General features: G+C 40.3%; 3 protein-coding genes across 10 annotated transcripts in view; 1 reads left to right on the forward strand and 2 right to left on the reverse strand.

Moving 5' to 3' along the window:
- FAM76B (family with sequence similarity 76 member B) overlaps positions 1-680 on the reverse strand; it is a 14,463-nt gene extending 13,783 nt beyond the window's left edge. Inside the window, exons 1-2 of the mRNA XM_026069388.1 lie at positions 653-680; positions 85-242 (exon numbers count right to left, since the gene is read on the reverse strand). Coding sequence (XP_025925173.1) covers positions 85-242; positions 653-680 — 186 coding nt within the window. The remainder of the gene's footprint in view (positions 1-84; positions 243-652) is intronic.
- Positions 573-23,014, forward strand: CEP57 (centrosomal protein 57). Of its 4 annotated transcripts, XM_026069402.1 has the most exons (11): positions 574-711; positions 6,273-6,429; positions 9,563-9,742; positions 10,055-10,176; positions 11,078-11,194; positions 15,755-15,832; positions 18,102-18,206; positions 18,365-18,445; positions 18,803-19,047; positions 19,744-19,888; positions 21,728-23,014. In XM_026069402.1, exons 1-11 carry the CDS (start codon positions 679-681, stop codon positions 21,962-21,964), a joined length of 1,500 nt encoding a protein of 499 aa, XP_025925187.1. In that variant the 5' UTR covers positions 574-678; the 3' UTR covers positions 21,965-23,014. The 4 variants fall into 4 exon arrangements, with proteins under 4 accessions (XP_025925188.1, XP_025925187.1, XP_025925189.1 ...); XM_026069403.1 differs by lacking the exon at positions 15,755-15,832 and having other exon boundaries at positions 573-711; XM_026069404.1 differs by lacking the exon at positions 11,078-11,194.
- The window catches only part of MTMR2 (myotubularin related protein 2), a 50,273-nt gene continuing 45,066 nt past the window's right edge, over positions 22,615-27,821 (reverse strand). For all 5 annotated transcript variants that reach the window (XR_003254123.1, XM_026069397.1, XM_026069398.1 and 2 more), the window contains one exon: positions 22,615-26,801. Coding sequence is in view for 4 of the 5 variants with exons in the window: in XM_026069397.1 (XP_025925182.1) it covers positions 26,640-26,801 (162 nt within the window). In the remaining variant the exon portion in view is untranslated. The remainder of the gene's footprint in view (positions 26,802-27,821) is intronic.

Here is a 27,821-nt window from a genome sequence, read left to right on the forward strand (position 1 = left end):
GGCATCGGCGTCACCCTGCACCCCCGCCCTTCCCTCCACCTCGGGCTCCCGCGGCAGCCAATCACCGCCTCGCGCCAAACCTGCCTTCAAAACTCGTCGCCCAATGGCCGCACCCGCGGCCCCCGCCGCGGCCAATCCGGCCGCGCTTGCGCCGCCCTGCGCGTGCCCCTGATTGGGGAGTCTCGTGGCCGCCGCGCTGATTAGACCGCTCTGGGCGAGTTCGGCTTCCCCATTGGCTCCAGCTCAGGGGCTCATTTTGACAAAGACCATCCTCTTCCGCTATCTGCCCTCTGCGCGTGCGCAGGAAGCGCCTTGCGCAGCTCGCTCCTCCCGCTGCCGCTCGCTCCTCCCGGGTTCGTTCTCTCAGCTCCAGCAATTGGGGGCAGGAGGTCTTGCCTCTTCTGCTAAACTGCCCACTTCTATTGGTTAAGGAACGGCGTTTTTCATCTTTATTCGACAGCTGGCATGTCACTCAACGTCACTTTATGACGTTAGGTTCGTAACTGCCCGGGGTGGGGCTTACCGCCGCTCCTCCTTTCTCATTGGCAAGCCGCGCGGCCAGTCAAGCGGCACGTTATTGGCGCAAAAAGCGTCGCTACGGGGCCGGAAGGGGCGGCCGCTGCATGGGTGCTGCGGCCTTAAAGGGACATGCTGTAGCGCGGGCGGCCCCTGGGGGACATGGCGGCGGCGGGCGGCGACCATCAGCGCACGGTGAGGCTCGGCGGCGCCCACGGGCCGCTGCCCGGCGCGTGTGGCGGACGACGACGGCGGGGGGGGAGGCGGCCCGGCCCCAGGAGTCCGCTCGGCCCCGCCGGGCCGGGGCCATCTTAACGGCCGCTTGCGGCGGCGGCGGGGCCGTTGCGGGGCCGCTTGCGGCGGGGCCCTGCCGCGCCCGGGAGAAGGACCGCGCTCAGCCGCGGGCGGCAGCGGAGCGGGGCGGGGTGGCGAGCGCGGCCCGCGGGCCTCTGGCCAGCCCGGCCTCGGCAGCCTGGCTGAAATAGCACCGTTTCTCTGGAATCGCGGTCGGAACGGCCGTGGGGCTTCAGCTAGAAGCGAGCGAAGGGGCGGTGGAGCCTGTGAGCTGGTCGGCGCTGCGGGCGCAGCCGAGGCCCGGCCCGGGGCGGCCGCGCCCGTGCCCGCGCGGGAGGCTCCCTGGCGGCTCGGCCGGCGTCGCGGTGAGCGCGGAGCGCGCCTGGCTCGGGCAGCTCGGGGGTCGCTCCACATTGCGCCTCGAGTTCAGGCTTGGCGCTGCAGGAGCAAAGTGGGCTGCGGGAACTAACTTTAGTTTTAAGTGCCGTGTATGTGCATCAAAAGTCATAACACTTCTGTACGCGTCTTTTAGAAGAGGAAGGGGAAAAAGCAAAAATACTCTGCTGTTTAAAAGTGGCCTTTTCGCTGTAGGAGCGTTCAAAGAGTAGATTTGTGAGTGAACGCTTGGGAGTAAAACTTTGTAATTCAGTCTGTTTCCAGAAACAGTTCTGGAGTCATGACTTTGAAAAYGCCTATTTTGAAGTCAGATTAGGCTCAATTCAGCACTGCTCTTGCTTAAAACTCAACAATATTCAATTGTATACTTATGTTTCAATTATGAGAGCAGAGCAAGCTGTTCCTTTTGAGAGCTGGTGATGTATTTAGTGCATGCTCTCCAAACTAACRTTAACCTTAAACCTCAGTTTGGCTTTGATAGGTAACCATATCCTTAGGCATGCGTATAAGAACCTGGCTAACGCAGAAGTGATGCAGAGGTAGTTAGAAGCAAGGGGCTAGAATTTCCTCGAATTTCCTCGTTACGCTCTTGAGGAGCAGAGCTTGGAGAAGAGACAGAACCAGTGTCTCTGCTTTGTGAAAAGCGAAATGAAGAAACTGAGGCGTGACTAGAGTAAACATAGTTGAGCCCACCGARCTGGGTGGAGGCTGCCTGGAAGCAACTAGATAGTTGTGTGAAACAGAAGTTTCCATTTGGGTTTTTCATTTGACATCTTGGTCTGATATGTGTAGCTCTCCGAAGCCAGATCTTTTTGCAAGCAGCCATGTGTTATGAGTACGTACCTTGCAAGAACATAGATGGTGAAAAAAGATGCAGTGTGGTGGTAGGTAATGTATGTCTTGTGAGCATTCTTGATTTGGGGTCTCAATACTATCAGCTGCCTGATAAAGCTAGCCCRCCTCAGTGTTTTCGGTTGTGCTTCTCTTCCTCCTCCTCCTCCCCCCAGCAGCCTGGTCCCAGATTTACACCTGCAGCATTAAAAGTGGCAAGAGAATGATCTGAGGGTTCCTTTATCCTTTCTGACTGGTATTTTTATAGGATATGTTGAGAAGGATGTCAGAGAATTGGTTTTAGCCTCAAGTTGATTAGCAGAGGCTGTTTAATTAGTTTAGTTAGTAAAACCAACCTTTTAGGAAAATTGTCCACTGAATATTTTTTGTACTTGCTCATTCAGAAGTTAAACATAGTGAAAGACCAAAAAAAGACAAGCAGACTTATGACTTTCCGTACTTCATACTGATTTTGGCACGCCCTACAGCAGAAATTAAAAAAAAAAAAAGTCTCGTGCTAACATTTTTTTGCATTTGCTGTAAGGGCTTGACCAGGATGATTTTTTTTTACTTTTTTTTTTTTTTAACTAGAGATCTTATTTAAATTGCCAGTGCTCCTAGCTCAGTTTCCTATCAGTCAGGCACAGAGAGCACTTAGGCTGGTTTCTGAGCAGCAGGGACTGTTCCTCCCTCCCCACCTCCCCAGTAATGAGGGAAGAGGGCAGACTGGATCTTGAGAGATCGTCTCTCCCAGATGGCTGTTCGGAAGACTTCAGTAACTGGGTACTTTAGTGGATATTTTCTGCTCAAAGAACTCAATATTAAAATCTTCTGTATTTTCCCAATCTCTGGATAGTTTTCACCTTTCTGCCTTTTTTTATTATTTTTAAAAACCAAGTGTGAGGACTACAGGGTCTCATTTAAACCATTATCCAGCTTCAGATGATTAACTTTTAAAATATTTTCAGAGAATGTATATAAGAACTTGTAAAATAGCACCCACTCTGACTTATTCCCTTTGTCCAGTGCCAAACTGCTAGCACCAGTGGCACCATCTTGGTGCCTTTGTACTTTCTTGTAGTTATTTCCTGAGAGAATTTTCCTGTGTTTTTCTACTGCTTTGGTTCTGTAGTTTGTTTATAAATCATTGCTGTTTTTATTATCCACACATCTAGTCAAATTATGTATGATGAGGAGAAAAACATAGGATGCTTTTTTCTTCCTGAGATCATTTAGTGTGGACACCTTGTTTCAGGGAAATCTTGCGAGTGAGAGGACTCTAAAGCATTTGGTATAATATTGAGATTAATAGTTGTCCGGATAGTTTTTCATGGCTGGTGTGCCATACTATCTTTTCTGCAACAGAGATGTAACAATGTTATGGTGAGTGGTATTTTCCATCTAAAGGGGCTTGAGCTGAAAATTATGCTCCTGCCTTTAGTTGCTGATTCCTATGTTAAAACTTTTCCAATGTTGTTCTGGCCCTTAGACTGTGTTTAGTCTTGGGCAGCTTGAAGAGGTCACCATCTCCTACTGATACATTAAGCTACTATTAGTCTGTATTTTAAATATGCTTTCTTGCATATTTGAGTAGACAGTTGATATGAAATGACTGCTGAAATAAATTTTGGAAGGTAATGTCCTCAGATACGTAAAGGTTAAATGTGCTCAGTTCTCCACCGTTGTGTAATGCTGTTGCACTTAGCTCCTGGGGGACCATTAAGCTTCTTTGCTCATTAGTATGAGGCTTCTGTGTGTTTAGGGATGGAAAGAAGATAGGGAGTACCCAGAAAAGAGGGAGCGGGTGTAATTAGCAAATATGGCCCACTCCTAATTCAGAACAAATAGAGAGTTCCCTGATTTTCATATATATATGTGTATATATATATATATATTTTTTTTTTCCCCCTGTGTTTCAGGATGTTCCTGAAATATGTGCTATATGGTGATCCCCATGAGAATTTTCAAGAGCAGCAAATTGACTTAAAAATAATTCTGAATGACTTGGGGGACTGGGGAGGAGGAGAAGAGTAGGGAATGATATTTGAATCTGAGATTTATAATGTTGGGTTCCTTGCTGCTGTTTAATAAGCTTTCTCAAATTTTTCTATTCAGGTGTATTTAGAAGTCATTCAGCAGAATATAAAATGGTCTTCTGCTCAAATGTATATGGAAAATATACCTGTTAACATGTGATTCTTTAGACTGGAAAAAGGAACAATTGTTTAAACTGTACTGTAGATACTTCTTCAGTGTGAATTTTTCAGTATTTCAAGCAGATATCTGCACTGAGTATTATAGTATTCAAAGGTAAATTAATTTTAATGCACATAATCTGTGTTCAGATGGTATTTTGGGGAAATACAACTAAAAGAAAGAATATGCTAAATATGCTATTTTGGTTAGTCTGTTGTTGCCTAGGCAGGTGTCACTTATGCCAGTAAAGAAAGCAGCATTTTTTTTTTTTAATGTAGTTATTTTTAATCCTTGCACAGACAAAAATTTACAGCTAAGAAATGAAGACATCTAGGAGAGTTCAGATGTCTGGTAGCCCTACCTTGATTTAAAACTGATGCTGCTTTTTTTTCAACTGGATCATGGGATATCATCTCTGGTTTCAACAATGGGTGAAACTGGTTTCTGCCATTTGAACTGATGAGGCTTACATTGGTTCCTGTGGTTACTCTCAGCCTGCTGCTTAAAATAACGTGTTTTGCTGGGTCCAGTTTTGCTTCGTTGTTTGATCTTGCTCGTTATTCTGCTCATAGCAATTTAACATCCTGTAACATTGATGGTATTTTTGCAGGATCTAGTGGATCTAGTCTCACTGCTCACAGACTTTCCTGCAATTTTAAGTGTTTTACAAAGTTAGATCAGATGGCTGCTGGGGTATAAAACAGAGTGTGTATATGCATGTGCACAAAAAACTGTTCAAAATATTTTTGTAAATATATTCTTAATTATTTTTTTTCTCCCTCTCAGTGCAACTTGGGCTGTTGTCTAATTTGCTATGAGACAGTATCATAAATGCTTTCTGCGTTTTAATTCAGATCAAAATATGTTCCAGATAACTGATATTTGCAAAAACTTAAAATACCCTGACAGTATTAGCAATTTCTTCTTTGTCATATTTGTGAAGTAAACCTTCTGTGCTAAGCCGTAAGAGCCAGAACATCGTGTCTGCCTGCTGCCTACTGTCTTAGGTTATCTTCAAATTCTATTACTGAAATGTTTAGCGGTGCGTACACTCGAAAAAGAAGCGACTTTAGCACATTAAAAATAAATGACCTCATTTTATTTAAGACACATACATAAATCAAAACTTTGGCCAGGTAGCCACAAACAGAGTACACAAAATGCTTTGCCCTTGTCTGTAGAAGAACCTGGTTAGAAAGCACAACTTAATTGTATCCCTGCTGCATGGCATTTTCAGTACTATGTGGCTCCTTCTGACCATCACATCATCCAAAACATGGCAAACTTTTGGAAAGCAGGTGGAGACAGCTGGGAGATCTGTGGTCGCTGCAGCTGCATTTTTGAGAACAGTCTCAAGCTGACCTAACGGCACATTGCTACTCAGAGGCAGAGGTCCCTTCCTGGCTGTGATCTTTTGTTGCTTGTCTTGTGCAGGTTGCACTGATCAAATCTGGCATAAAGAAGCTCAGATGTTTCTGCAGATATTTCAATCAATTCATGGAAGAATATGAAAGATAAACTGTAGCCAGTGTAAAAGAGGGGTTGGGACTATGTGGCTGGGAGAGGGAGGTGAGGAGAATGCATGTCCTTTTCCCTTTTTGTGGTCTGTGAACTGATATTACATTAGATCAGGATATGTAGAGCTGTGGCCTCAGGTATGCTTTATCAGGTTTGGTCACCCTGGTAGTTTCTTATGTGTGACAAAGACTGATTTTCCATTAAGAACAAGGCTGCTTTCCACCTGACTGGTGTATTACCCTCTTAATAAGCAAGAGAGAGTATAAATAAGTAGGAAACAAAAGTGGAAGTTGGAAACCAGCATAAAAAAATAAGATGTTTGGTTTTTTTCTGATACTGTTTTTATGGAGGAACTGAGATTTAAAAATGACACAGCCCAGGGCTGTGAGGAAGGGAATATTACCTTTGTGCTATTACAATCTCCTACAGTGGTATTTCTCCACATCACTTAATCTGATTCTACTTCTTTGTTGTGATGGAGAAACAAATATACTGAATAACAACTTTGTTTTGTTTTTCAGAGCGATCTACGCAAAATATATAAATCTGCATCGGCCACAGATGAACTCTCTGCAACTTCATTTATAGATTATCCAAAGTACAAGCCGTTTATTAATTCTGACTTGCTGCGCTCCCCACGGAAACCTGTCATTCCATATCCTGAAAGTAACAGCAGAGGTAATAAATAGTTCAGCTAAATTTTCTTACCTGTTTCCAAATCACCTGGTACAGGGGAGTCAAAGCATCATTTATGAAAAGAATGCAATCTTTTTATCCTTTCTTGCTTCCCAGTGATGTATAGGTCGTGTTTTTTAGTTCCTTACTGCTCCTCTTCCTGAAAAGGGTCATCTTTACAGCTGGAGCAAGATGCTTCCTTTTAGCAGTACAGAACTGTAATGTTGGCTGAGTTCTTTGAAACTGCCTTGACATGTTTTCATTGCCCCTTCTTTCATCCTCCTCTCCCTCCCTACCTCTCCCCGTTTCACAGCTGAGTTCAAAATAAGGAAACTTTAATTCCCAAGATGGTTTGGAGCAAGGGGAAAGGCTTCATGTTGATGAAATGGGAAGACTTCTCATGTACAAAAGATGGAGGGGCAAGATTTGTCAGTGAAGTGCTTAGAGCGTGCAGGAAAGAATATCATGTAGCATTAGTGCTGAGCTGACAGTTCACCATCACCAAAAAGAGAGGAGGTTTCACTCCAGTTTCTTCTTCCCTATTTCTAGTTTCTTTCTTCTCCCTCCTTTCCTATTCCAGTTCTGGTTTTCACTTCCAGATAAATAGATTCATCTTGCCTGAACTGACATGTGCAAAAATATTCTTGGTTAGTTTTCTCTCGTTTTAAGTGAGTTGGCTTGTCATGCAATGAGATGTGCTCCAGATCTATGTTAGGGTAGGTACAGGAGGGAACAAAGGAAATTGGGAGGCTAGAACAGGACTGATTTATTTCATGTGAGCTGTTTGGCTCAGGGTCATTGTGAAAATACTCCCGTAAGATTGGAGTTGCATGGAGGCTTAAGGGTATGAAAATCTTCCTATGTTCTTCCTTATAGGGAGAAAAATGAGAGACTTAAGCTGAGCCCTAATGTAACTCAAATTAAGTAGAAAATCAGTGTGATAGGTTCAAGTGTCTGTTCTAATAATGTAATTCATGCCTGAATTACGAGAGACTTGCACATTAATGATCTAGTAGATGAAACCTGAAATCTTGAAATGTCATTTCAAATGTAATATGTGCTCTTGCATGCACAATACAGTTTTGAGAGTGCTGTTGACACAAAGCTAAAAGAACCTTGTGACACAGATAAAAATTTGATGAGCAGAGGAAAGAAAGCTCTCTTATGAATTACTGATGTAGGTGTATTTTTTTGTAGATTGTGTTGTATGTTTCATTAGAGAAACTTTTGACATCCAAGCTTCTGTCTGCTAATTTTTTTGAGCAGGGAATTTACTAATTCCAAAACAAGTACTTGGGGAAGAATATCTGATAAATTATATCCTCTTTAAAGATTTTGAAATGTCTCTATTTTCAAAAATTTTTAAGTAAATATGAATACCTGCTCAAAATAAGATGCAACAGTCAGATTATCTGGTATCTTGCTTTTTTTGTCTAGGTTTTAAGAGTGCAGAAATGTTTTGGAGTGTATATTTTAATAAGGTTAAGGATTTGGGAATTAACTTCAGAGGGAAAAATAGATTTGATTATTCTTGGAGGTCTTTCCTGCCTGCCCACCTGTGTAAAATCATATTTTAAAATCCTGAAACTGAGTATAGCAAGTTCTGCTTATTTTGATTTGACTTTCTGTATTGTTTGTGTGTCTGCCATATATGCTTTTAACACTCTAATAAAGATGAGCTGGTATAAAGTGTCTGTTATTTGACATTTATTTTTTTGTCCTGAATGATACTTGGTATTCTGTTGGGTTTCATCTTCATCTGTTTGTTGCTCAAATTGCTTCATTGCTGTATTTTGTTAGTCATTATTGTAAATATAGAGAGATTTTAATTTAGCCCTAAGGATTATGTAGCAAAGCTGTTCATAGTTTCAGCTGTACCCATTTCAACTGAATTCTGATAACAGTAATATAAATAAAGAGAAGGTGTTACAGTTGGTTATTCTGGCATCCTGGAAACAGGGCCAGACTATGCACAATTTTGCCTTAACTTGTGACTACTATTACACACTTCTTATTTACTTACAGTTACCTTAGAGTAGATGCTTTTTGTTGGTATGGTATTCTAATGTTCTGCTTTTCTGCATTTCAGGACTCTATGAATTTACACTCTGGAAAACTCATTTGGATAACTATTTTTCCTTTATTTATGATGTGATGCTCAAACAAATATCAAGTCCCAACTTTCTTGGGTTTAATACGTTCTGTAATAAAGGCACATTCTTTCTCTAGAGTGGTTTTAAGCACAAAGGAGTGAGGTAACATGACCTCAAAGATAAGCCTGCTATATGAACTGTCTGTACAGATGTTCTTGTGTTTTTCTCTAATAGGACTGTGTAGGGAAAGGGCTTATGGTTATGATTCCCTCTGCAGAATCAAATAATACATCTAGGAGACGTAATACACCAGATTACCAGCAGATGGTCTAATTGCAGGAGGATGCGAGTTCTATTACAACTACCTTTTCTGTGGTGATGAATATATGAAGGTTTTAATGGGTAATTGTTAAAGCAGGAATCGAATGGAAAGAGGGAAAGTTGTTTGGCACAAAGGAGTTGCATATCTAAGAGGAGGGGAAGGAACACAGGTGCGAAAACAAAAGAAGAGAATCAGAAAAGAGTGGCTGTTTAGAGAAATAAAAATCTTTATAGCTCCTCTGATAATCTTGCCTTTTTTGCTGCTCAGTGATCACTCATAGGAATGTTGCATTTGCATATTTGTCATGCTAGCATGCACTTGTAGAGGGAGAATAACGCTCTGTAGAGCATATAGAGGACTGCAACTTAACTATTCAGTTGAGACCTTTTGTTTCCTTTTGATAAAACGAGTCAGAAGATGTGCTCTTTGCACTTAATCTACAGAATATTTGCCTGTCTTATGCTGAGCTGTGGATGCCTCTATCCCAGATGTTTCAGATAAAGGTAGATACCAAAGGCATCAATACAGTTTAAATGATTTTTAGAATCAGTTACAATATAGGGGAAAGTGTGTCTTAATTCCCAGAAGGAGTTCTGGATGGTGGCGAGGAAAACTCTGGCTTTCTCGTATAGCATACTTTTTTATAAAAGGCTTTCAGTTTGGTGTCTTCTTGAAATGGTTGTTTACCAGCATCTAACAAAAGATACTTGTTCAATTACAGCAATATTTTCTGCTCTGAAGAATCTCCAGGAAAAAATTCGTCGGCTAGAGTTGGAACGGCTTCAGGCAGAGGAGAATGTAAAACACCTCAGCAGAGAAACAGCAGACTATAAAAAAGTACTAACTGAACAAATGCAACACAAAGAACATGACAAGACTGAAGTGGCGAAGAAAAATCGAGGTTGTTTGCAAACTTTATATAAAATACCACAGAACCGTGCTACAGATGAAACTTGTACTTTATCCATGCATAAAAGTATTTTAAATTACTTTATTTAGCACTTTTTACCTTGTAGTGACACACAAAGTTATGAAGAAATCATTTTAAAAGCATACTTCCTTTTAGAGATTTGCATGCAAGCAAAATTTGATTGATTTCGTGAGCTTCTTTAAATGGCTTGTTTTTGGCTTATTTTGGAGCTGTACTGAAAACACAGAAATCCCAGGAACGAGCAGTGCATGATTTCCCTTTTCTGCCTTCTGTTATCTTCAGAACTGGCTTCCCAGTTGGCAGCTGCTGAGTCTCGTTGCAGCCTTTTAGAGAAACAGCTGGACTACATGAGAAAAATGATCCAGCATGCAGAAAATGAGAAGACGCATCTCTTGGAGAAGCAGGTGTGTTCTCAAGACTGTTTCGAGGTTAAATTTATAAAAGTCTTGAACTATGTTATGATTTTTTTGTAGTTACTGTAGTTTTAATACCTTTAATTGTAGCTGTCTATTATTGAGCTGGCCTTTATATACTTATGTGTGGATAATTTTTCTACTTAGGTTTCCCAGTCATACCTGATCGCTGGCATTTTCCCTTTTCTGTGCACCTGTCTCTAAGATAATATCATAGGCTCTGTTACTACAAGAATTATTTGCTGCTTTGTGTTTGTGTGCAGCTTGCTGCAGTGGCTCATCTGTATCTGAGTGCTATATCCATGTGCCACTGGAAAAAAACCTCCCTTTTGTGTTTGCACTCTTCAGATCTCTGGGGATTTTCTTTACTAGTATTGTTCTTGCTAAGCCTGGGCTGAAATACTTGTTCTGTTAAAATAATAATAGAACTTGTGTTTCCCAATATCGGTGAACGTGGGGTTTGTCCTGTATCTAAAATGGACTTGAATTTTGTTTTATAGGTGTATGGATTGCCTAAAGCTGTTCATCAGTCTCTGTGACTGTCTTATGTCAGTCTATTGAATATCTATTTATTTACTGAAGTAAATAAAATTTAAAGAAACTACTTCTAACAGCTGAGTAGTGATGGGTCTTTATGGTTTTGGGTTTGGGGGTGTAGGAGTGACTCTGCAGAACCAGCTCTTGTCCGAATCTAGCTAAGTGTGAGGTTCCCAGCATTGGTGGACCAGTGGTGTAGTTGCTCTTCAATTGTAGCACCACGTAGAATTGCACAATAGCTGGTAGTTCCTTCGGTCTGTTTCTGGTCCCCCTTTGCACTGCAGACATAAGGCTTAGTATGGATGTTCCTATTTTATTGTGCTTAATTGTTTTGCTGTTTTCTTCTCTCTTCAAGGGTACATTAGAAAGAGATCGGCTTCTTGATCAATCACATGTCCAGTCTAAATTGGAAAAGCTGGATATGCTGGAAAAAGAGTACACCAGACTTAATACAATGCAGTCCATAGCAGAGGTCTGTTATTTCTGTTGTGTACTATATCAGATTTATCTTGATTAATGTAATCAACACTTTATAGTTACATGTCAATAATAGAGTTGAGCAAAACTTTGTCCTGTAGAGAATGATAGCAACTAAACATTGCTTTTTCTTTAGCTGAAGTGGGATAAAAATTTGAAGTTCTCAATGAAACTCCATGTGGCCAGTCAGGCCTTGGGTGACCATGCACTACAAGAACTGAAGTTCTGTTTAGCTTTAACAGTATTTGTTGATGTTCCTCTTCTGTGGCTAGTTCATGACAGGCATATAGGATTGAGTGTATCCCTAAACTCTGAATTTCTCTGAGGCACCTTGCATAATACTGAATACTTACAATTATATTCTTTTATGATACAGATTTGACTTAGCTTGTGGGGTTTCTTTGTTTTGTGTGTTTTGGTTTTTTTGCCCCTTCCCCTCCCCCTTAAGAAACACAATTATTGCTAATAGTTTGCTTGCAGGGTTCTAGAGGCCAGAGTTGCTAGCCCTGTAAGACCAGATGTCTTCTCAGTCTGCCTTTTCAGGATTCTCTTTAAATCAGTAGCTTTTAGAAGTTCAGCGTGACCATGTTTGGTCATATTCTATCTCTATACCATCTATGGTCTGGACTTCTGGAATCCAGTACACATCTCACCTGCTTCTGCAGATAGACCACAGGACTCTCAAGCATGAACTACAGAGGGCTCAAGGAAGGAGAGGCTTCCACCTGAAGATAYATACATACATACATACATACATATATATATATGTAATCYGCTCCTTCTTCTCCTAAAGGAGAAAATACTACAGTATCAGACTGGTGTTGGGGACAGTTTTGAATGCGGTCAAAATTGTCACCCTGTGCACCAGCTTTTATCAGATGCTGAAGTAAATGGCATTTGTCCAGAAGTATGTAAGGATGTGTCTGCTAGTAGATCTTCAGCTAGTCAGTCTGCTGCAAGACTTCCAGGCCATACAATGGTTCTTGGTAGTACCTGACCCAAGGCAGCTGTGGCAAGCTGTTTAAGATCTTGACACCCCATTGTTGTGAGCTCCGTTTATGGAGCAAAAGTGATTGCATTATTTACCTGGGCCAAACTCTTTGAAACGGAGACCTTGTTCATTGAAAGTAACAGTAGATTTCTCCAGGGTCAGGATTGAAATAACTGATTCAGCAACAAGATTTCCTTTCTTGAGGACTTTTACCAAGTGTGGCAGCTGGAATTTGGAAGGGGGTGGGTTATTTGCCTCTTTGTACCTGGCTGGTAAACTTAATTTCAGCAAGCAGATCTTTTTTCTTTTTTTTTTCTCTCTGCGTCACACTAGGTGTCTTTGATTCTTTGATATCTTTGTGAATTAGTAGCCACCACAATTAAATCCTTTTAGTGGAATTGGGTGCTAAATTCCACACAGTTAATTAAGCTCTAAGAACTGAGAGAAGTCTGGATTTATCTCTAAGGTTTATCATCTTTGTGATCATTTTGCTGTCATGAGTCTGCTTTCTGGTCTGTCTCTGTGCATGCAGGCTATCTTCCTATGTGAACCTCTGCATGCTAAGTGTTACCTTATAATCCTGAAAGGGTGACTGTACTCTCTTTGCTCAAAAAAAAAATTGCAACTGTTGCTTGTATAGTGATCTCTGCCTTAGTTGTGGCAAGATCGCAGGAACGCTTGCAAGTTTAATTTGAGACAAGAAATAAATTTACCTGTTTGCTCTCCAGAACTTCTAGGACACCTTTAGGATGGAAGCTTTTCTGTAATCCTGTCCATTAAGAAGAACTTTCACATTCACAAGTCCAGAGATTTTTCTTGAAGGGACTGAGGTTTTATTTCAGTCTTCAAGCTAGAAGAAAGACCGTTTCCATACATGGTCTACTGAAATGGATAATAAGTAGTGAGATGACTACTTATAAGTAAGCCATGATTTAACTACCTCTGATTTCAGATGCTCTGCCAGAGCATAAGTTGTCTATGGGTCTTACTGAGAATGTTTTATCTCCAAAACCTGCAGAATGACAGCCTGGCTGTCTAGTACTATCCTCACCAAGCAATTGCCAATATTGATATTGTCTCTGGAAAAAGAGCTGCTGACCTTCTTATTCATGTGAAGGACTCCTAATTGGAGTATTTACCTCAAAAAAACAAAAATCTCCTATTGCACATTTATTGCAACTGTAGTCCTGCAGCGCAGTGTCTGGACACCTGGCTGAGTAGATCTGAACATCTCTGTGCATGGGGATAGGGCTGTCCCCTAAAAGTACAGCTAAGGCTCTGGTCTCGTGTGTGACAGATAGTCAGAATTTTGAATGTATGTCTAGATCACACATTTTGAAGAACTCTAGTTGGTAGTAATCAATCTTCTTAATGTTAACAATGAGATTTAACCCTCCCCCAAGCCCTTCTTTGAACAACAGAAGTAATGAATCCTAGCATCGTGTTATGCCTGTATGCTACCTAACACCTCTAGTTGTTCAATATCCTTTAATTGCCAGGTGGGGAGAGGCAACACCTGCCCTACTTGAGCTGTGTCTATGCAGACTGTTATACCAAGCAGGTGCTGATTGGCAAGGTAGCGAAGCACACAGATAAGAGCTGTCTTCACACATTAGTTCCACCACCTCTGTGGTGGAACTAATTTGGATATTTTTCCCAGCAGACAATTTTTAGGAAATTTAGGGATTCTGCGTCTTTGAGGTCTCAGACCTTCCTGTCTACTTTGGTTGAAGTTGTTTTAAATTTGTTTCAGTGATAGCCAGAAGGATGTGCAAGGTGATCAAATTTTTTTTTTTTTTTAAACTGGGCTAAAATAGATGTTGAAATACTTGACTTCCATTTTTTCATTGAAATATTTTGTGTCAGTTAGTGATGACTGAGCAGAATATTTTAGTCAAGTATTTAGTCAAGTCAGTGCTGACCTGAATTTCCCTTTTGTGTCATGCTGCCTTATGTTATGGGAATTGTAATCAGGGAATGTCCATGTTTTCACTATTAGCCAGTCCCCTGGCCTGACCGCCCATTGGTCCTCGTGGTGAYGGACCAGTAATCTGCATCTTCCTATGAAAATTGTAGCCATTTTGAGCATTGAATTTGTAAGCAGGAATGTGTGGCACTTTTTTTTCCTCTATAAGCAGAAATAAAATTTTCTTTTGGGAGTATCACTTGGATGGAGAATTTCCGGCATGCTCTGACATGAGCTCTGAGTTTGAGCTATGCCTGCAACTAAGACAACTGCCTGAGTGATACTTAGTTTATTTCAGCACAGAAGCATTGGTTCAGCTRCATGTCAGACTTGGGTTCAAGCACAAGACTTGCTTCAGTATTTCCATATTAAAAATTTTGTCATACATAACATATTAAACTGGGATTTCTGTTTGTGTGACTGTCCCTGTGGAAAACAAGAGTTGTGACACATGCTGAAAAGAGCAGACTTTCATATCTGGAGTGTATCTGGCTTATATGAAAAAGAATAAATTCTTGTCAAAAAGGGTTCTTGTATTTAGCAGGAAAAGCAAGTTCCTTTATATAGTGCTTTCATTGTGGATGCTTGTCCAGGGATTTGCCTTTAACACCTTTGTATAAACAGTCATATCTTACAGTTATACTTAGGTAAAGCAGAATTATTTAACACCACTTTGAGTTTTCAGTGTACTGAGCTTATAAATAATGCAAATAAAAGTGCATGATTCTAGCTGTTATTTTGAATTGTATGCTTTTCTGACTTAAGTCTGATTAGTGGCTCTGTGAATAGTGCTCAGTGTTTGGGAAAGAGAAAGCAAGTTTTTCTGTGTTCTGGAACTCTGGATCCTTTTCTCTCCTGTATAAAATCAGAAATTTATTTAATAACTTCTACATTGGGAGTTTAAATGCATTCTGCTTAAACAAGTTTTTCATCTTGTTGAAGGGTCTACAAAGAGAAATATGAACCTCTCCTGTTACCCCTTTTCTTTGAAAGGAGCTTTCAAAAGACTTCTTGCCTGCTTTTAACCATAAAGATGAAATCTCCTCAGTTTTGCTTGAATGTCTTGGATACATCATATATAAACTTTTCTCCTTCTTCTTAATAGAAGAGAGTTAGATGTTCAAAATTTCTCTCTCTCAAGAGTTTGAGTTAGGGATGCTAGGAAAAATATCTTTAGTAGTCTAAATAAAGCAAGTGTCCTCTCAGTCATCTGTAATGATAGGTGACATACCTTTGTTAGTTCTTTGTACAAAATCTTTCAGGATAATGTACGCAAAATAACCTACTTTGTTTTTTATACAACTGAAGAGAAAGATGGTATTGTTGTCTTACTGCTTCCCTTGTGGGCTAATTTAAGGCTATTAATGACTTGCTTTCCCAGTTGGTATCTGAATTTAAAACTAGAAAAAACAATCCAGTTTTAAGTATAAGTGCTTGACTACTGTATTTACGGATATACAGGTAAAACTCCAGAAATCATTCCAATTCTGAAGTCTTCACTTGACTTGAAGTAATAAGTTGAATTGATACACTCTTGCTTGCGCTCTCAGCATTATAGACTTCATTAGTAATGACCATTTTCATTTAATTTTGACTAGAAAAAAATGAAAGAGCTGGAACAGAAGCTTCAGGAGGAAGAACATGCAAGGAAGCTTGTTCAGGAAAAAGCAGCTGAGGTGAACAGGAAATTTCTTTTGTACTAGTATGCACTGCAATTTGCTCTTTGTTTCCACCGACTTTTCAACTAAAATTGCTAATAGGGTGTCCCATATACAAAATGAAAATATGGTGGGGTGGTGGKGGGGTTGTTTTACCATATATTTTTTTTTTGTTTGGGGGGTGTTTTTGTTCTTTCAGTCTGAAGTTCAAAATACCAAGAGTAGCCCTTTTCTTTTCTCCTTTTGTCCAAATCTTTTGGAAGACGTTTTTTTTTTGTTTTTTTTTTTTTTTTGAGCAGCATGGCAATAGATGTGTGCTGAAGCTTAATTTACTCAATAAAAGAAGCTAGTTGGAAAAGGGGAGTAGAAATTCATAGTGATTCATAGTGTTATATTTGGGACAGCAATAGCTGAGGATGCGTGAGGATCCAGTTTATTGTTTTTCCAACAGAATTGACTGTGCCATAAACTTAATTGGGTAGTTTACTGCTTCAAGTTAACAGCAAATGTGAACTCTAAAAACCTCATCATTGAGGTAGGTAGGCATTTTTCAGAATTTCCAGAGAAGTGCTAATATGTAGCTCCTTCCTTTTTTTTTTTCTTTTTTCTTTTTTCTTTCATGCTTCTTCTGCAAGCAGGTTCCTCTTCAAGAGAACAGAAATTTGTACTTTTGACTCTTTACATGGTCAGGAGCTTGTTAGCACCTTCTGCCAACTCCCTCCCAGATTTAATTCTGTCTTTCTTTATATGCTTTATGTGCCTGAGTTCCTAAAGTTTCCATACTTGCTGAACTAAAGATCTAAGCCTCTGTTCTTGGCAAAAAGCATTCACAAGAATCCACTGAGCAGTCCTAASAACTCTGGTGACCCGGAGCTTTAATCACTTGCTTTCAAGAGTCCTGTTGGAATTCCCTTCTCCTTTGTAAAACCATATTATATAGAATTGCTCTAGGAAGGGCGGGAGATGTTTAGGAGAGTTTCTGTTAAATTCATTATTGCTCAAGCTAACCTGTATACTTCCTGGTAGCATTTCACCAGTTGCAGTTTTACAGAACTGCTCTTAAAATATGACTCTTAAGATTAGAGGCAGAAAAATCCACAAATTTTAGTATACTTTATGGAGCTTTTTTAGCTGCTAACCTGATAAACTTAACTTGGACTCTGACTAAAGATGGGCTTTTCTTTTCAAAAATGCTACGTTTTCAGAGGACAGATTAATGTGGGATTCTAATAAAAATCAGAGAAACTGTTTGGACTTTCAAGTACAGTTTTGGTTGTGCAGTGGAGAGAGGATTTACATTGCAGCTTTACTAACAGTCTTTTGTTGGTAATATAGTAACAAGATCCAGTTTGCTGTTTGCAGAAGTTGTAGTTTGTTCTGAAATCAGTGGCACGGTTAATGGGGAACCCCATGAAGTTGTTTATAGGAATTTTTCTGAGGAATTCTCTCCTTTAAATAGATCAAGATCAAAAAGTGTGCCCCTGTCTTCATAATTGTAACTAGAAATGTTATAGAAGGAGGGGAGAAACAGATGTGATATACTACTGATTACTGGTTACAAGCCTATAAGGACACTGGCCTTCTCCTAAACCTAAAGTGCCATGTTCATTAAATACCTCTCAGTTGTATGCTGAAGTAAGGTAGGTAACATGTTAAAGATTAACCTTTGCAATATGTTCTGGGGGAGGGGTCTCAATTGTGAAAAATCCTGTGAATGCTTCTAGTTGAGTTTGGTTAGGAAATAATGATTTCTAAAGCCATGCCACAGCTTTCAGTTGGAAAGAACGGAGAAGCATATAATAGAGCTCATTTTTGACAGTGGTAATTCTAACATTAACTCTTCCAGTAAATACATATATGTATTTTTTTTCCCCTGTCAGATCCAGTAGAACAGAAGGGATAGTTATAAACCTCTTAATTATATGCTTAAAAAAAAACCCAAAACAAAACAATTGAGCCAGGTGAGGTGGCTTGACTTCCCCAATATTTTGTTAATGATAAAGCCCAGAGCTGATGGTTCAGCAGTTGCCTGTATGGAAGTAATTCAGTGAGACTAATTCTTTAACTTGCTAGGTTTAGTGGTAAAGAGGTGTTATCAGAGGAAGTATTTTTATTTAATGTTTAAATTGAACTCAGACTGCAGAAGCATCCCACGTACTTGGCAGCCTTTGCTTCCAGAGAGCCTGTATTTTAAAAATTACTGTTTTGCAAAATCTCAAATCATTTTTTGTCTCTGATTATTTATTAAAGTAACTTCAGTAATTCTCATTTTTCCCCTCAATTATAGCTTCAAACAGGTCTGGAAACCAACAGAATGTTGATTCAAGCAGCATCACCATCACTGTCTCCAAAAGCAAGAAGACCCAGGAAGAAAACTAAGCAGCCAGATAAGGTAACATGTGGGGAGAGGAAGACAATCACTGAGGAGTAAAATAAGGGGTCTGTGTATGGAATCAGGAAGTAGGCTGCCTCTTTCATTACACAGCAAAGGGAAAATGGGTTTGCTTTAGTGTCATCTTTGATAAACATTTCTCTCTTCTTTCCTTCCAGAAATGCTCTCTTACAAGCCATCTCACTACGCAGCCCCATTACAGACTGTCTCTGGGTGATGTCCCCTTTGTAGCTGGGAAGGTGAGCTGCTTAATTCCAAAGCTGATGCTCAGTAGATGCAGCTCCTTAAATGGCTTTGGCTTGGTGCACTTCTGACCCCCAGTGGTCAGATTGTTTTATTTTCTTTGACTCTTTTATTTGAGCTTGTCTTCAAAAGCCTTGTTCCATATCAGTAACTTGCTGAACTGATATTTCCAGAATGGGTCTCCTCCATGCTACTAGTCAAGCTGTTCTTGTTAGTGCATATTCATTCAAACAAAAACACATTCTTGGCAGCAAAGAAAAAATATGCTATCAACATTGTTTCTAAATGTTTTCCATTGCTGACAATGCAGTTTTAAAGAAATCTATTCACATACTTTTTATTTTTCCTTCCAGTCTACTAGTCCCAGCCATTCAGTCGGTGCCAATGTACAGCATGTGCTACACCTAATGAAACAACACACAAAAGCACTGTGTAACAATCGTGTAGTCAATGATACTCCCCTAGCAAAATCAATCAGTAGTGCTCATCCTGCCAGCAAAAGCAGAAGGTCATCTCTGCCAAAGGAGTCGTCTTCGTCCCAGGAAGAGCTCTCAGAAGTGCTACTGACTTTACAAGATGAATTTGGGCAGATGAGTTTGTGAGTTTGGTATATTCTCCATTGCAGATAATGAGTGTAGATGCTCTATATTTTTGTCTTTTACTTTAAAACTGGAAGGTTTTGCCTGAGAAGGAAGACAGTCTTGCGTAGTCTGTGGCACATAACCTATTCTTTCCAGTTGCTGCAATGGGTCTCTTTTCTCCTAGCAATTAAAGCTAGATTCTAATAAATGGTATGGACTCCATAGCTGTGTTTGCATGCAACAGTATCAAGTCTGTGAGTGGTGGGGGAAAGCATAGGAGCAGCCCTTGATACAGTGGAAAAATACTCTGTTAAGGATTGCTTTGCTAGTCATTCTGCTCCTCCTGGTTAATAGAACCTGACTTGTTATCCTATTGCACAACTGCAGTAGATACAAATCTACAAGTAGTGACTGAATGAGTGCTGAGATCATCTCTTTAAGAAGTTATTCTGTAATTCTAAATGAGCGTATTGAAGTTTGAAACCACTTATGTTGTTGACAACTTTATGTTGCAGCAGACTGTCACCAGGATGTGCTACTGTGATAATGCTAACCAGCAAGACTGTTCTTACTGGTTTCTTAATTCAAATTGAACATTTCTGGCTGCTGATACCATGGTTTCCTAGAGATGTAATTTCTCATTTGAGCATACAAGCATTAGAAGCTGAGAGAATCTGATGCAAGCTGTGTTCTGTCTCTAAATTACATGCTAGTGATCACCAGCAGCTAGCAAAGCTTGTCCAGGAAGCCCCAACAGTTGCAGTGAGGGAAGAACTTGAGAAAGAACTTGAGGCCCTGGTGGGAAGGATGGAGGCAAAGGCAGACCAAATCAGTAAAGTTCAGAGGCATCGGGCACGGGTGAGTTACTTGCTCATGTTCATGTTTCTGCAGTTGTTATCTTAAGAATTCTTATCCTACTGTAGCAGCAACTGAATAAAGCAAACATAGCTACTTTTTAGAGCAGTATTTCCCAACTTGAATTTGGAGGTCCCAAGTACGTGCCCCTCCATCTTTCTATCCCAGTATTTCTGCAGAAGTATTCTTCCTGTCTTACGGGGTACCTTCGTGCCCACTTCCTCATATCCTAGGCAGAACTTTCTATCTGTTCCTGCATTGCCTTTTGTACTCTTCCCCTTCCCCCAAATAGGGAAAAAAATCATCTAAGCTACAGTAGCAAATTCCATAGTTGAAGTCTGTAAACTTGGCATATGCTGGTTGGGAGGGATGTGAGCTAAGAAGCAGCATACAGGGCTGGAGGGCATGAATCTGCCTCCTGGCTCCCAGACTGTCTCTGTGAGCTATTTCTGCTCAGATATCTGACCTGTCAGGAGATAGACATGTTCTGATCAGTCACACTCTCACTCCTGCCATGTGTAAAGCAGCTCTGCTGGACCAAGGCAGTTGCTTTGCATGAAGTTCCTAGTAACAACCAGCTATACAGATGGTGGGGAGAAGCTCATGAAATGCCATTCTTTGCATTGAAGAAAATGCTGAACTCTTAGTAACCTAAGTCGTATTTAAAGAGATGCCTAGATTCCCAGGGCCTTCTCACTGTTAAAGTAAGCCTTTTAGCAGCTCTCCTTTGTTTGACATGTGACCTACTTAATCATGCTTTGATTTGTTTTATTTAAAAAAAGTCTGTTTCAGTTTAAAACAACTTTCTAAATTCTTTGAATAGTGTAGCTGTTCATTTAAAGCCATGAAACCTTTTGATTCCCTGTTTTGTCTAATGTTCATTCATTTTAGTGAAATTCTTCCAAAGAGTTTAAGCCCTWTGAGTTTTGTTCAGTTCATATGAACTAAGAAGACTCACCCTCATCTCATCTAACTTAATACACAAAATATGAACTGAGAAAGCGGCTGATCACATTTTACATGTGTCCATTTTAGATGTCTTTTAAAACAATTAAAAACATTAGTTACTTTTGATCTCTCTTATGATCTTCAGTGACATTGCTGCAGCAAAACAGATGTGTAGTAATCCCAGTAGTCATGATGGGAATGATTCTGGATATACTATATACTTCTGACTAGCTATTGACAAAAGTTTTTAGGGGTCAGCAGCTAGGAAAATTGCTGCATGCCCTAAAATGGGAGGAGAGACCACCACTACCTAAAATTAAAGAAACAGTGGAAGCTACTGAGTTTGGTTGAATGTATGAGTGTGTCTGCACCTTCGACACTCTGCCCAGGCCCCAGGCAGGCTGATGCCAACTTTGTCCTCATTGCTGAGTATTGAATCTTGCAAGCTGTGATTTACAATGCTGTGCAGTGGGTACCAATTCTTTGTGTCAGCAGAGTTCTGGTGTTGCYTTTAGAGTTCACTTCTGGCAGTGACTAGCCATTAAAATCACTAGTACACTAATATGTATATAGAAAAACTTTTTTTTTAACACTTCCCTAAACTGATAAATCAACTTGTCAGTTCTAAAAGAGATAACCTAGTAGTTCAGACTATAATGCTAAACATAGCTGTAAAGATGCAAATATAGCAATGCTGTATAAGGGAAATATTTTAATTATTCAGGAAACTAGATGACTTGGAAATATCCATTTGCTTTGCTGGGTGAGATGAGCACTGGGGTAGAGGAGGGAGACAGCACAAGAGGAGGATATTTCAGTCTTCTGGGGGAAATGTAGAACATAAACCAAAACAAGGTCACTGCTTAACATTTTTACTTTGGACTTCTCTTTCAGCTAGAGAGACTTAAGAGAGAGTGCAAGTCCAAAAAGACTTCTGCCAAACAAAAAAAAGACAGCAGGTTTCCTGTTAGTGAGGTTAAAGTAACAACTACGGTAACCACAAAAGGAAAGGATGCTGGTCCCATCAAAGTCAAACCTGGAGAGAAGAGTCGGAAGAATCTGCAGTTGTTGAGAGACATGCAAACCATACAGACTTCACTACAGAAAGATGATATCAGCTGGGACTACTGACTGTTCTGCTAGAGATGTTCTCAAAATCATCTCAGTCAAAAGCTTTCTCACGTTCTGGGTATAAAGCAGCTGCCTTTCTTGCTGTGTGAAAGAGACTACTGTATGCTAAGTGCACTTTTGAAATGTGGGCCAATTCTCCATCTCTGGGTTTGATTGTATATAATATGGCATACTTTAAACACATTCCATTTTTTACAGTATCCAGCTACTGAATCTAAACACAGGTTTCCACCAGTTCCTTTTGTTTTAGGATTCCAGCAGTTCCTCCTTTTCCTCTTTGGCACACCAAACATCAGCACATTTATATGGGTTGGCTTGTGTGAAATGCCAGTGTGATTTCACAGTACTGTTGTTGAACTCCTGTGCATTGGGACACTTCTAAAAATGTATCTTTCTGAAAATGATGCTGTGCCCCTAATTCTTAAGGGGCTTTTTCAGTTCTGTTGTGTGCAGCTGTTATTATTCAGGCTCTAAGAATGTATAAGGGAAATCAGGTAAACCTTTTTAAAGGTGTTTTGTTTAGCTCTCTTCAAAAAGCTTCCCTAGTTCTTGTTCTGCCACATTCCACTAGTCAGTATTAATGGCAATGGATGTCTGAGTACGCAAAGAAGGAGCAAAGTAACTTTTCCAAATGATTTTGCTTAATGATTTTTTTATTTTTATTTTTATTTTTTTAAATCTGAAGGGTGAAATATTTCTTCAGAAATCATACTTTGTGAAAAAGCTATAGGATATTGGGGATAAAATCCCCTCTCTTAGTCCATGCCTTTGGGTGGCAAAGGAGTGAGATAAACCACAAGTGTTTTAAATTGCAAGTGCCTCAATCATGCCATTCAGTCCTGGCATCTTGCTTTTAACTTGAAATATGTGCTTTGATGAGCTATCTACTTTGATAATAGTGCAATTCATTTTGCACTCTGACTTGCACAGCTGAGTAAATGTTATTTATTATGTTAATAATGTAAAGAATTTCCTATTAATGGAATGTATAGAAGACCCAGATTATCTGTTTATAAAGTTGAAAAATAATAAAGCCAGCTTGCCTGTTGAGTTAATTGTGGGAAAGCTGCAATTTCTCTAAATTAACCAAACACTTAATGGTTTTTTTTTGGGGGGGGGGGGCGTTTTTGTTTTGGTTTGTTTTTTTGGCCATTTGAGCATTTTGCATAAACCTAAAAAACCCTAAGTCTGAAAGCACTATAGACAGGCTGGAGCATGTCATACTTTCAAATCAAGTATTCACAGCGGGGGCTGACTGAGGCCTCATACTTGCGTGTACTTAATGCAGAAAGCACATAGTCCCTTTCTTGCACTCAGCAGTGGGCTGGTATTCCTGACCTTACTGTCAGTGCATTTAACTCTTTAGCCAGCTATGAAATCTTATGGCTCTTCTGAGATGTACTGAGGGGAAATCTGGAAAGCACTCACAGGAGGAAAACAGTCCTGGCTGCCCGGGGGCCCAGTGTTCGCTGCAGCACTGTGCTGCCCTGCAGAGGCAGTTGAATCCCAGCGTAGCCTAGAACCGGACCCTGGTAGCTCCTGCTCATTATTTGGACTGCCATGTACTGCCTAGTTCAGTATGTTTTGGTGGTGACGTGGCATCTTCCTGGTCAGGAGGATGAATATTTGCTGCTGGCGCACTGTGGTAAGGTGAGGGTGGTTATGGGGTTGGGCCCCCCCCTTGCCCATAGCTGAATGGGCAGGGAACTCTGTAGGATCAATACCAGAGTCCAGTCCAGTCTGGCAGAAGGGATTTGAATTTCATCAGCTCTCCAGGTGATCTCCCTGCCTGTTTCCTCCCATCCAAGGAGCAGAATGTTCTAGCTGGGGGGAGAGAAGTCAAAAGCTGTCAACAGGCCCAGAGCTATTCCTCCTTCGTTTCATTTAAATCAGGAACATGGACTCCTTGTAGCTGGAGATGCTGGTTCAGAGAACAATTCATCCTGCCTGTTTGTTTTCGTTCAGGATGTGTGTGGGGGTCCCATTACTATATAACATGTTCCCAAAAATCAGTAGCTGAAACTAGAATCAAAGTAATTATTTTGCTTATAAAGGATCTCTGGCAGTATCTTGCTCAAAGAAGGGTTAATCTCAGCATTACATGAGGTGTTGTCTTAAATGAGCTGAAGAGGCAACTCTTTAATGGGGGAGTGCGTATAAGTTAGTTTTGGCACCTTACTTCAAATTGTATTTTTAGGAGCAGCCTGGCTCCATATGCACTGCATACAACAAACAGTTAATGAGGTGCCTAAACTGGAATTAAGCCTATTAGGGATGGGAGCATTGGGGAGTAGGCACTGAATTGTTGACCCAACGTCATCTTTACGAATTTGGGCTTAATATGGTTGTTACTTACAAAAATGTGAATGCTGCTTTCTTCACGGAAGTTACAGTGCTATTGCATTGTAAAGTGCAGAAATTGTTGGTGGTTTTTTCACGGTGAGTGTATTTCATAATTTTGAGCAGCTAAATATTGCACCTGTACTGTTCTGTACAGGATAAGAGAAACTTGTCCAAAGAAATTGTGTTCTAGTCATTCTAGAAGTGCAGTTTGAACATTAGCATCTGGCAAGGCCATCTGTAGGAGTGAGAAAGAGATAGCAAAGAGCGAGCTCTATTTCTACCCTTTAATTTGACATACTGAATTTTCAGTGGTATCTTATTAGTGTTTGTACATCTGTAAGTAAGTTCTTTGGTTTTAATAACCTCATAGTTCAAAATGAGCACAGGAAAACTTTATCCATTCATCAATTTTTATTAGAGTTAAGGAAACCAAACAGCCTTCATCAAGAAACAAAATATACATACACACTCAATCTGCTAATAGGGAATAATGCTATGAACCATCTTATACAGTGATTGTACATAAGAGCAGATCTGCCATTTAACCTTAAAGCAAATTAAGTCATTCAGAAGGTACATTGCGTGGATTCTTTGCATTATTAAACCAKAAAGGTGTTTTTAAGTCTCAGGCCATACTTTAACAGGCAGTGTAGCATCACTGCGTGTGTTAATCATTATGTCGGAAGAAGGCTGCAGACTTCTCCTTAAGTACTGAGACATTCATTGCAGTAGGAGGAGGCAGAAATGGAGACTGCAGGAGGATATTATTGTTACTGCCTCTGAGGGAATGTGGCTTTTGAAAGGTAGTTTCTGATGTATAAATTGGCCCACCCTTAAATCCTCTCAGACAATACTTCTCTGTTTCTGAAGAAAGGCTGTGGTGTACTGTAGTGGTGTATTAAACAAGTGACCATAGTATGGGATCCTATTGTAAAAGACCAACATAGGAACCCAGACCATGCAGTGATCCTCTTGCTTAGTACAGAAATGAGAGGCAGCCTGGAGTAAATATCTTTGCGCAAACACCACTCTTCACTGTAAGAGCCTTAGCATCTGCAACCCAGTACTGATCTGCTTGGAAAGGCCATATGGTAGTCATGGTTCCACCAAATGCAGGAGTCTTTTTCATCTCCACTTCTACAGTAAAATTCTGTATTGAATTTGGAAAGAAGTTTAATTTTGCAGGTAGCACTATTTCTTGAAGTACGCTATACTCTGAGTAAAAAGACTAACCTAGGGCTCAAAAAATGGTTGAGCTATTCAGCCTACCAGAATAACGTTATGTTGCAGTTGTAATGCAGGCAGAAAGGCTTCTTTGGTTGATGATACACTTCATTAGTTAACAAGAAAAATGAAATACCTTAAGCACGCCACTATGGTCCTGCACAGAAGCATTAAATCACTACTTATGCTTACCAAGCAAAACAAAATGCCTGATCCCAGCTTTTTACATGTGCCCCTTCATATTCCACTACCTTTCCCCCTCCTGTATATGAGGCACAGGAAACCAGAAGAGCTGCAGAAAGCCTGGGGGGTTGTATTCTGCTCACCCCATCAGAAAGAAAGGTGCTTAAGTTACTGTCCTAGCACACCTGATGTAAACCATAAATGAGAATCTAAAGTTATGGAGATGGAAGTAAAGTTTGTCCTACAATGTTAAGTGATGCAGGTTGCTCCTCTACCACTGTGTTTTACTGGTAGAAGATGCCTTTTCTTTAAATAAGGCATCATTTACATGGCTTCCTATGATGTGTATCAAGTGAAGGGAAATGCAAGAAGAACAGTGATACGCTTCAGATTCTATAACTACTTGTCTTTCAATATGTTGGCAAAACACTTTCATTGACACTGCTATGCATACATTAATACAGAGGGTCTTGTGAAGTAGCACAGTTGTCTTCTAGGATCCAGTATGAAGTTAGCTTCCTCCTCCTTCAGCCTGTGTATTTCCTTTTAGCAGAGGGGAGATTTTTCAAACTCCTGAGTAGACATTTTTCCCACACTTCATTCTAGTGCACAGTCCCTCTTTAAAGCAAAGTGATTTCCAACACAAAAGTGAACAAACAGCTCTAGGTTTCTTTTAGGTGGCAAGTGCAATTAGCTTGCATTATAATCTAGCCACCGAGATGATTAATTGCATAGGGGGCCTTTTTTTTTTTTCTTTTTTTTTTCCCTTGCTTAAGCTTCCTCTAGCGCTACAGTACTAATAAATTACCCTGGAGAGAAATAAATAAATAGGTTGGCAACTCCCAGACACCGCGATGGAAATTCAGAGAGTTTCAGATCAGCTGCCCTGATGGTCCCAGGAAGGTACTCAGCAAAAAAGTCCGTATTATACAACTGTCTGTACAGGAGTGATGCACTGTGCGGGAGAGCCAGCTCTCTCCGAGGATGAGGTGGAACGGTTGGTGATTTCTCTCTGCAGTTCCTCCACTTTCTTCTGAAGCTCGGCCCGCTTGGCAAGAAGCTCCTTGTAGCGATTGTGGACAGGTTCCTGCAAGAAAACATTTAGCTGAGCACTAGACGGCAAGCATGGAACACAAAATGTTGCCACTGACTTCAGGGAAGGTGGGACAGTAGGTAGGGTATGTCATTGTCTCCAGACCAGGGTGAGTAATTAGTTGCTCTGGCTTTGGAATACTCTTTTTTTTATCCAACACACAGTCTGATGTAAGATTCCAGTTTGTTTTTGCTGACTTTTTTTTTTTTAATATCAGATTAGGAATAATCTAAATTACAGATTAAAAGCAAAATAAAACTTGGTATAAATGTAAATTTTGAAGGCTCACAACTACAGAAATCTCATCTCTGATATCTCCAGGGGACACTCTAGCATCTCAGTTTGGCCATAATTTCAGAGCTTTGGGGGAAAAAAGTAATATAGATGTTTCTAAATATTTTCAGATAGTCTTCACTGTTAAACAAAACTTGTACTCAAAAGCATTTGGCAGGTTCCTGTAACTAATGCAAAACTTTGCCACCTGAAGTTGGACATTTTGGCAATCAGGAATTTTTAAAGTGATTAAATGTGATTAAAAAGTGATTTGAGCATCTAGGGCCATATTCAGACTGTTTGTTTCAGGGGCTGCGGGCACTCCAGACACCCTGCCGTCGAAGTTCAAGACCATCACGTGGGTTGCAGTCAGGGCAGCCAAAGCGAGTAGCAGGTTTCTATTGCAGGTAATCTGAACACAGCCCCATTGGTCAGATCTAGAATCACATCCGCATTCAGAGAAATCTTAGTTTGGCTCTTTTGTAAAGAAGAGACACTTCAGATAATTTTACCCCTATTCAAAATGAGAAATTTTCCAAGCCGTTGAGTATATTCAGCTCCTGCAGATTTCACTCAGCTCACATAAATGGACCTTGACTGTCTGGTAATTCACAAGGCAGTGACTTCCAGCCAAGCACCCGCCCCAAAAAACTGTAAATGCTGCTCTTTCCATATGCTTACGTTTGAATTTAGGCTTTTGGTTTTAAATTAAAGCTGTTGCAACTGAAGTTTGCATATTGC

This window comes from Apteryx rowi, unplaced genomic scaffold (assembly GCF_003343035.1).
Source record: "Apteryx rowi isolate R43461 unplaced genomic scaffold, aptRow1 scaffold_294, whole genome shotgun sequence".
NCBI classification, from domain to species: Eukaryota; Metazoa; Chordata; class Aves; order Apterygiformes; family Apterygidae; genus Apteryx; species Apteryx rowi.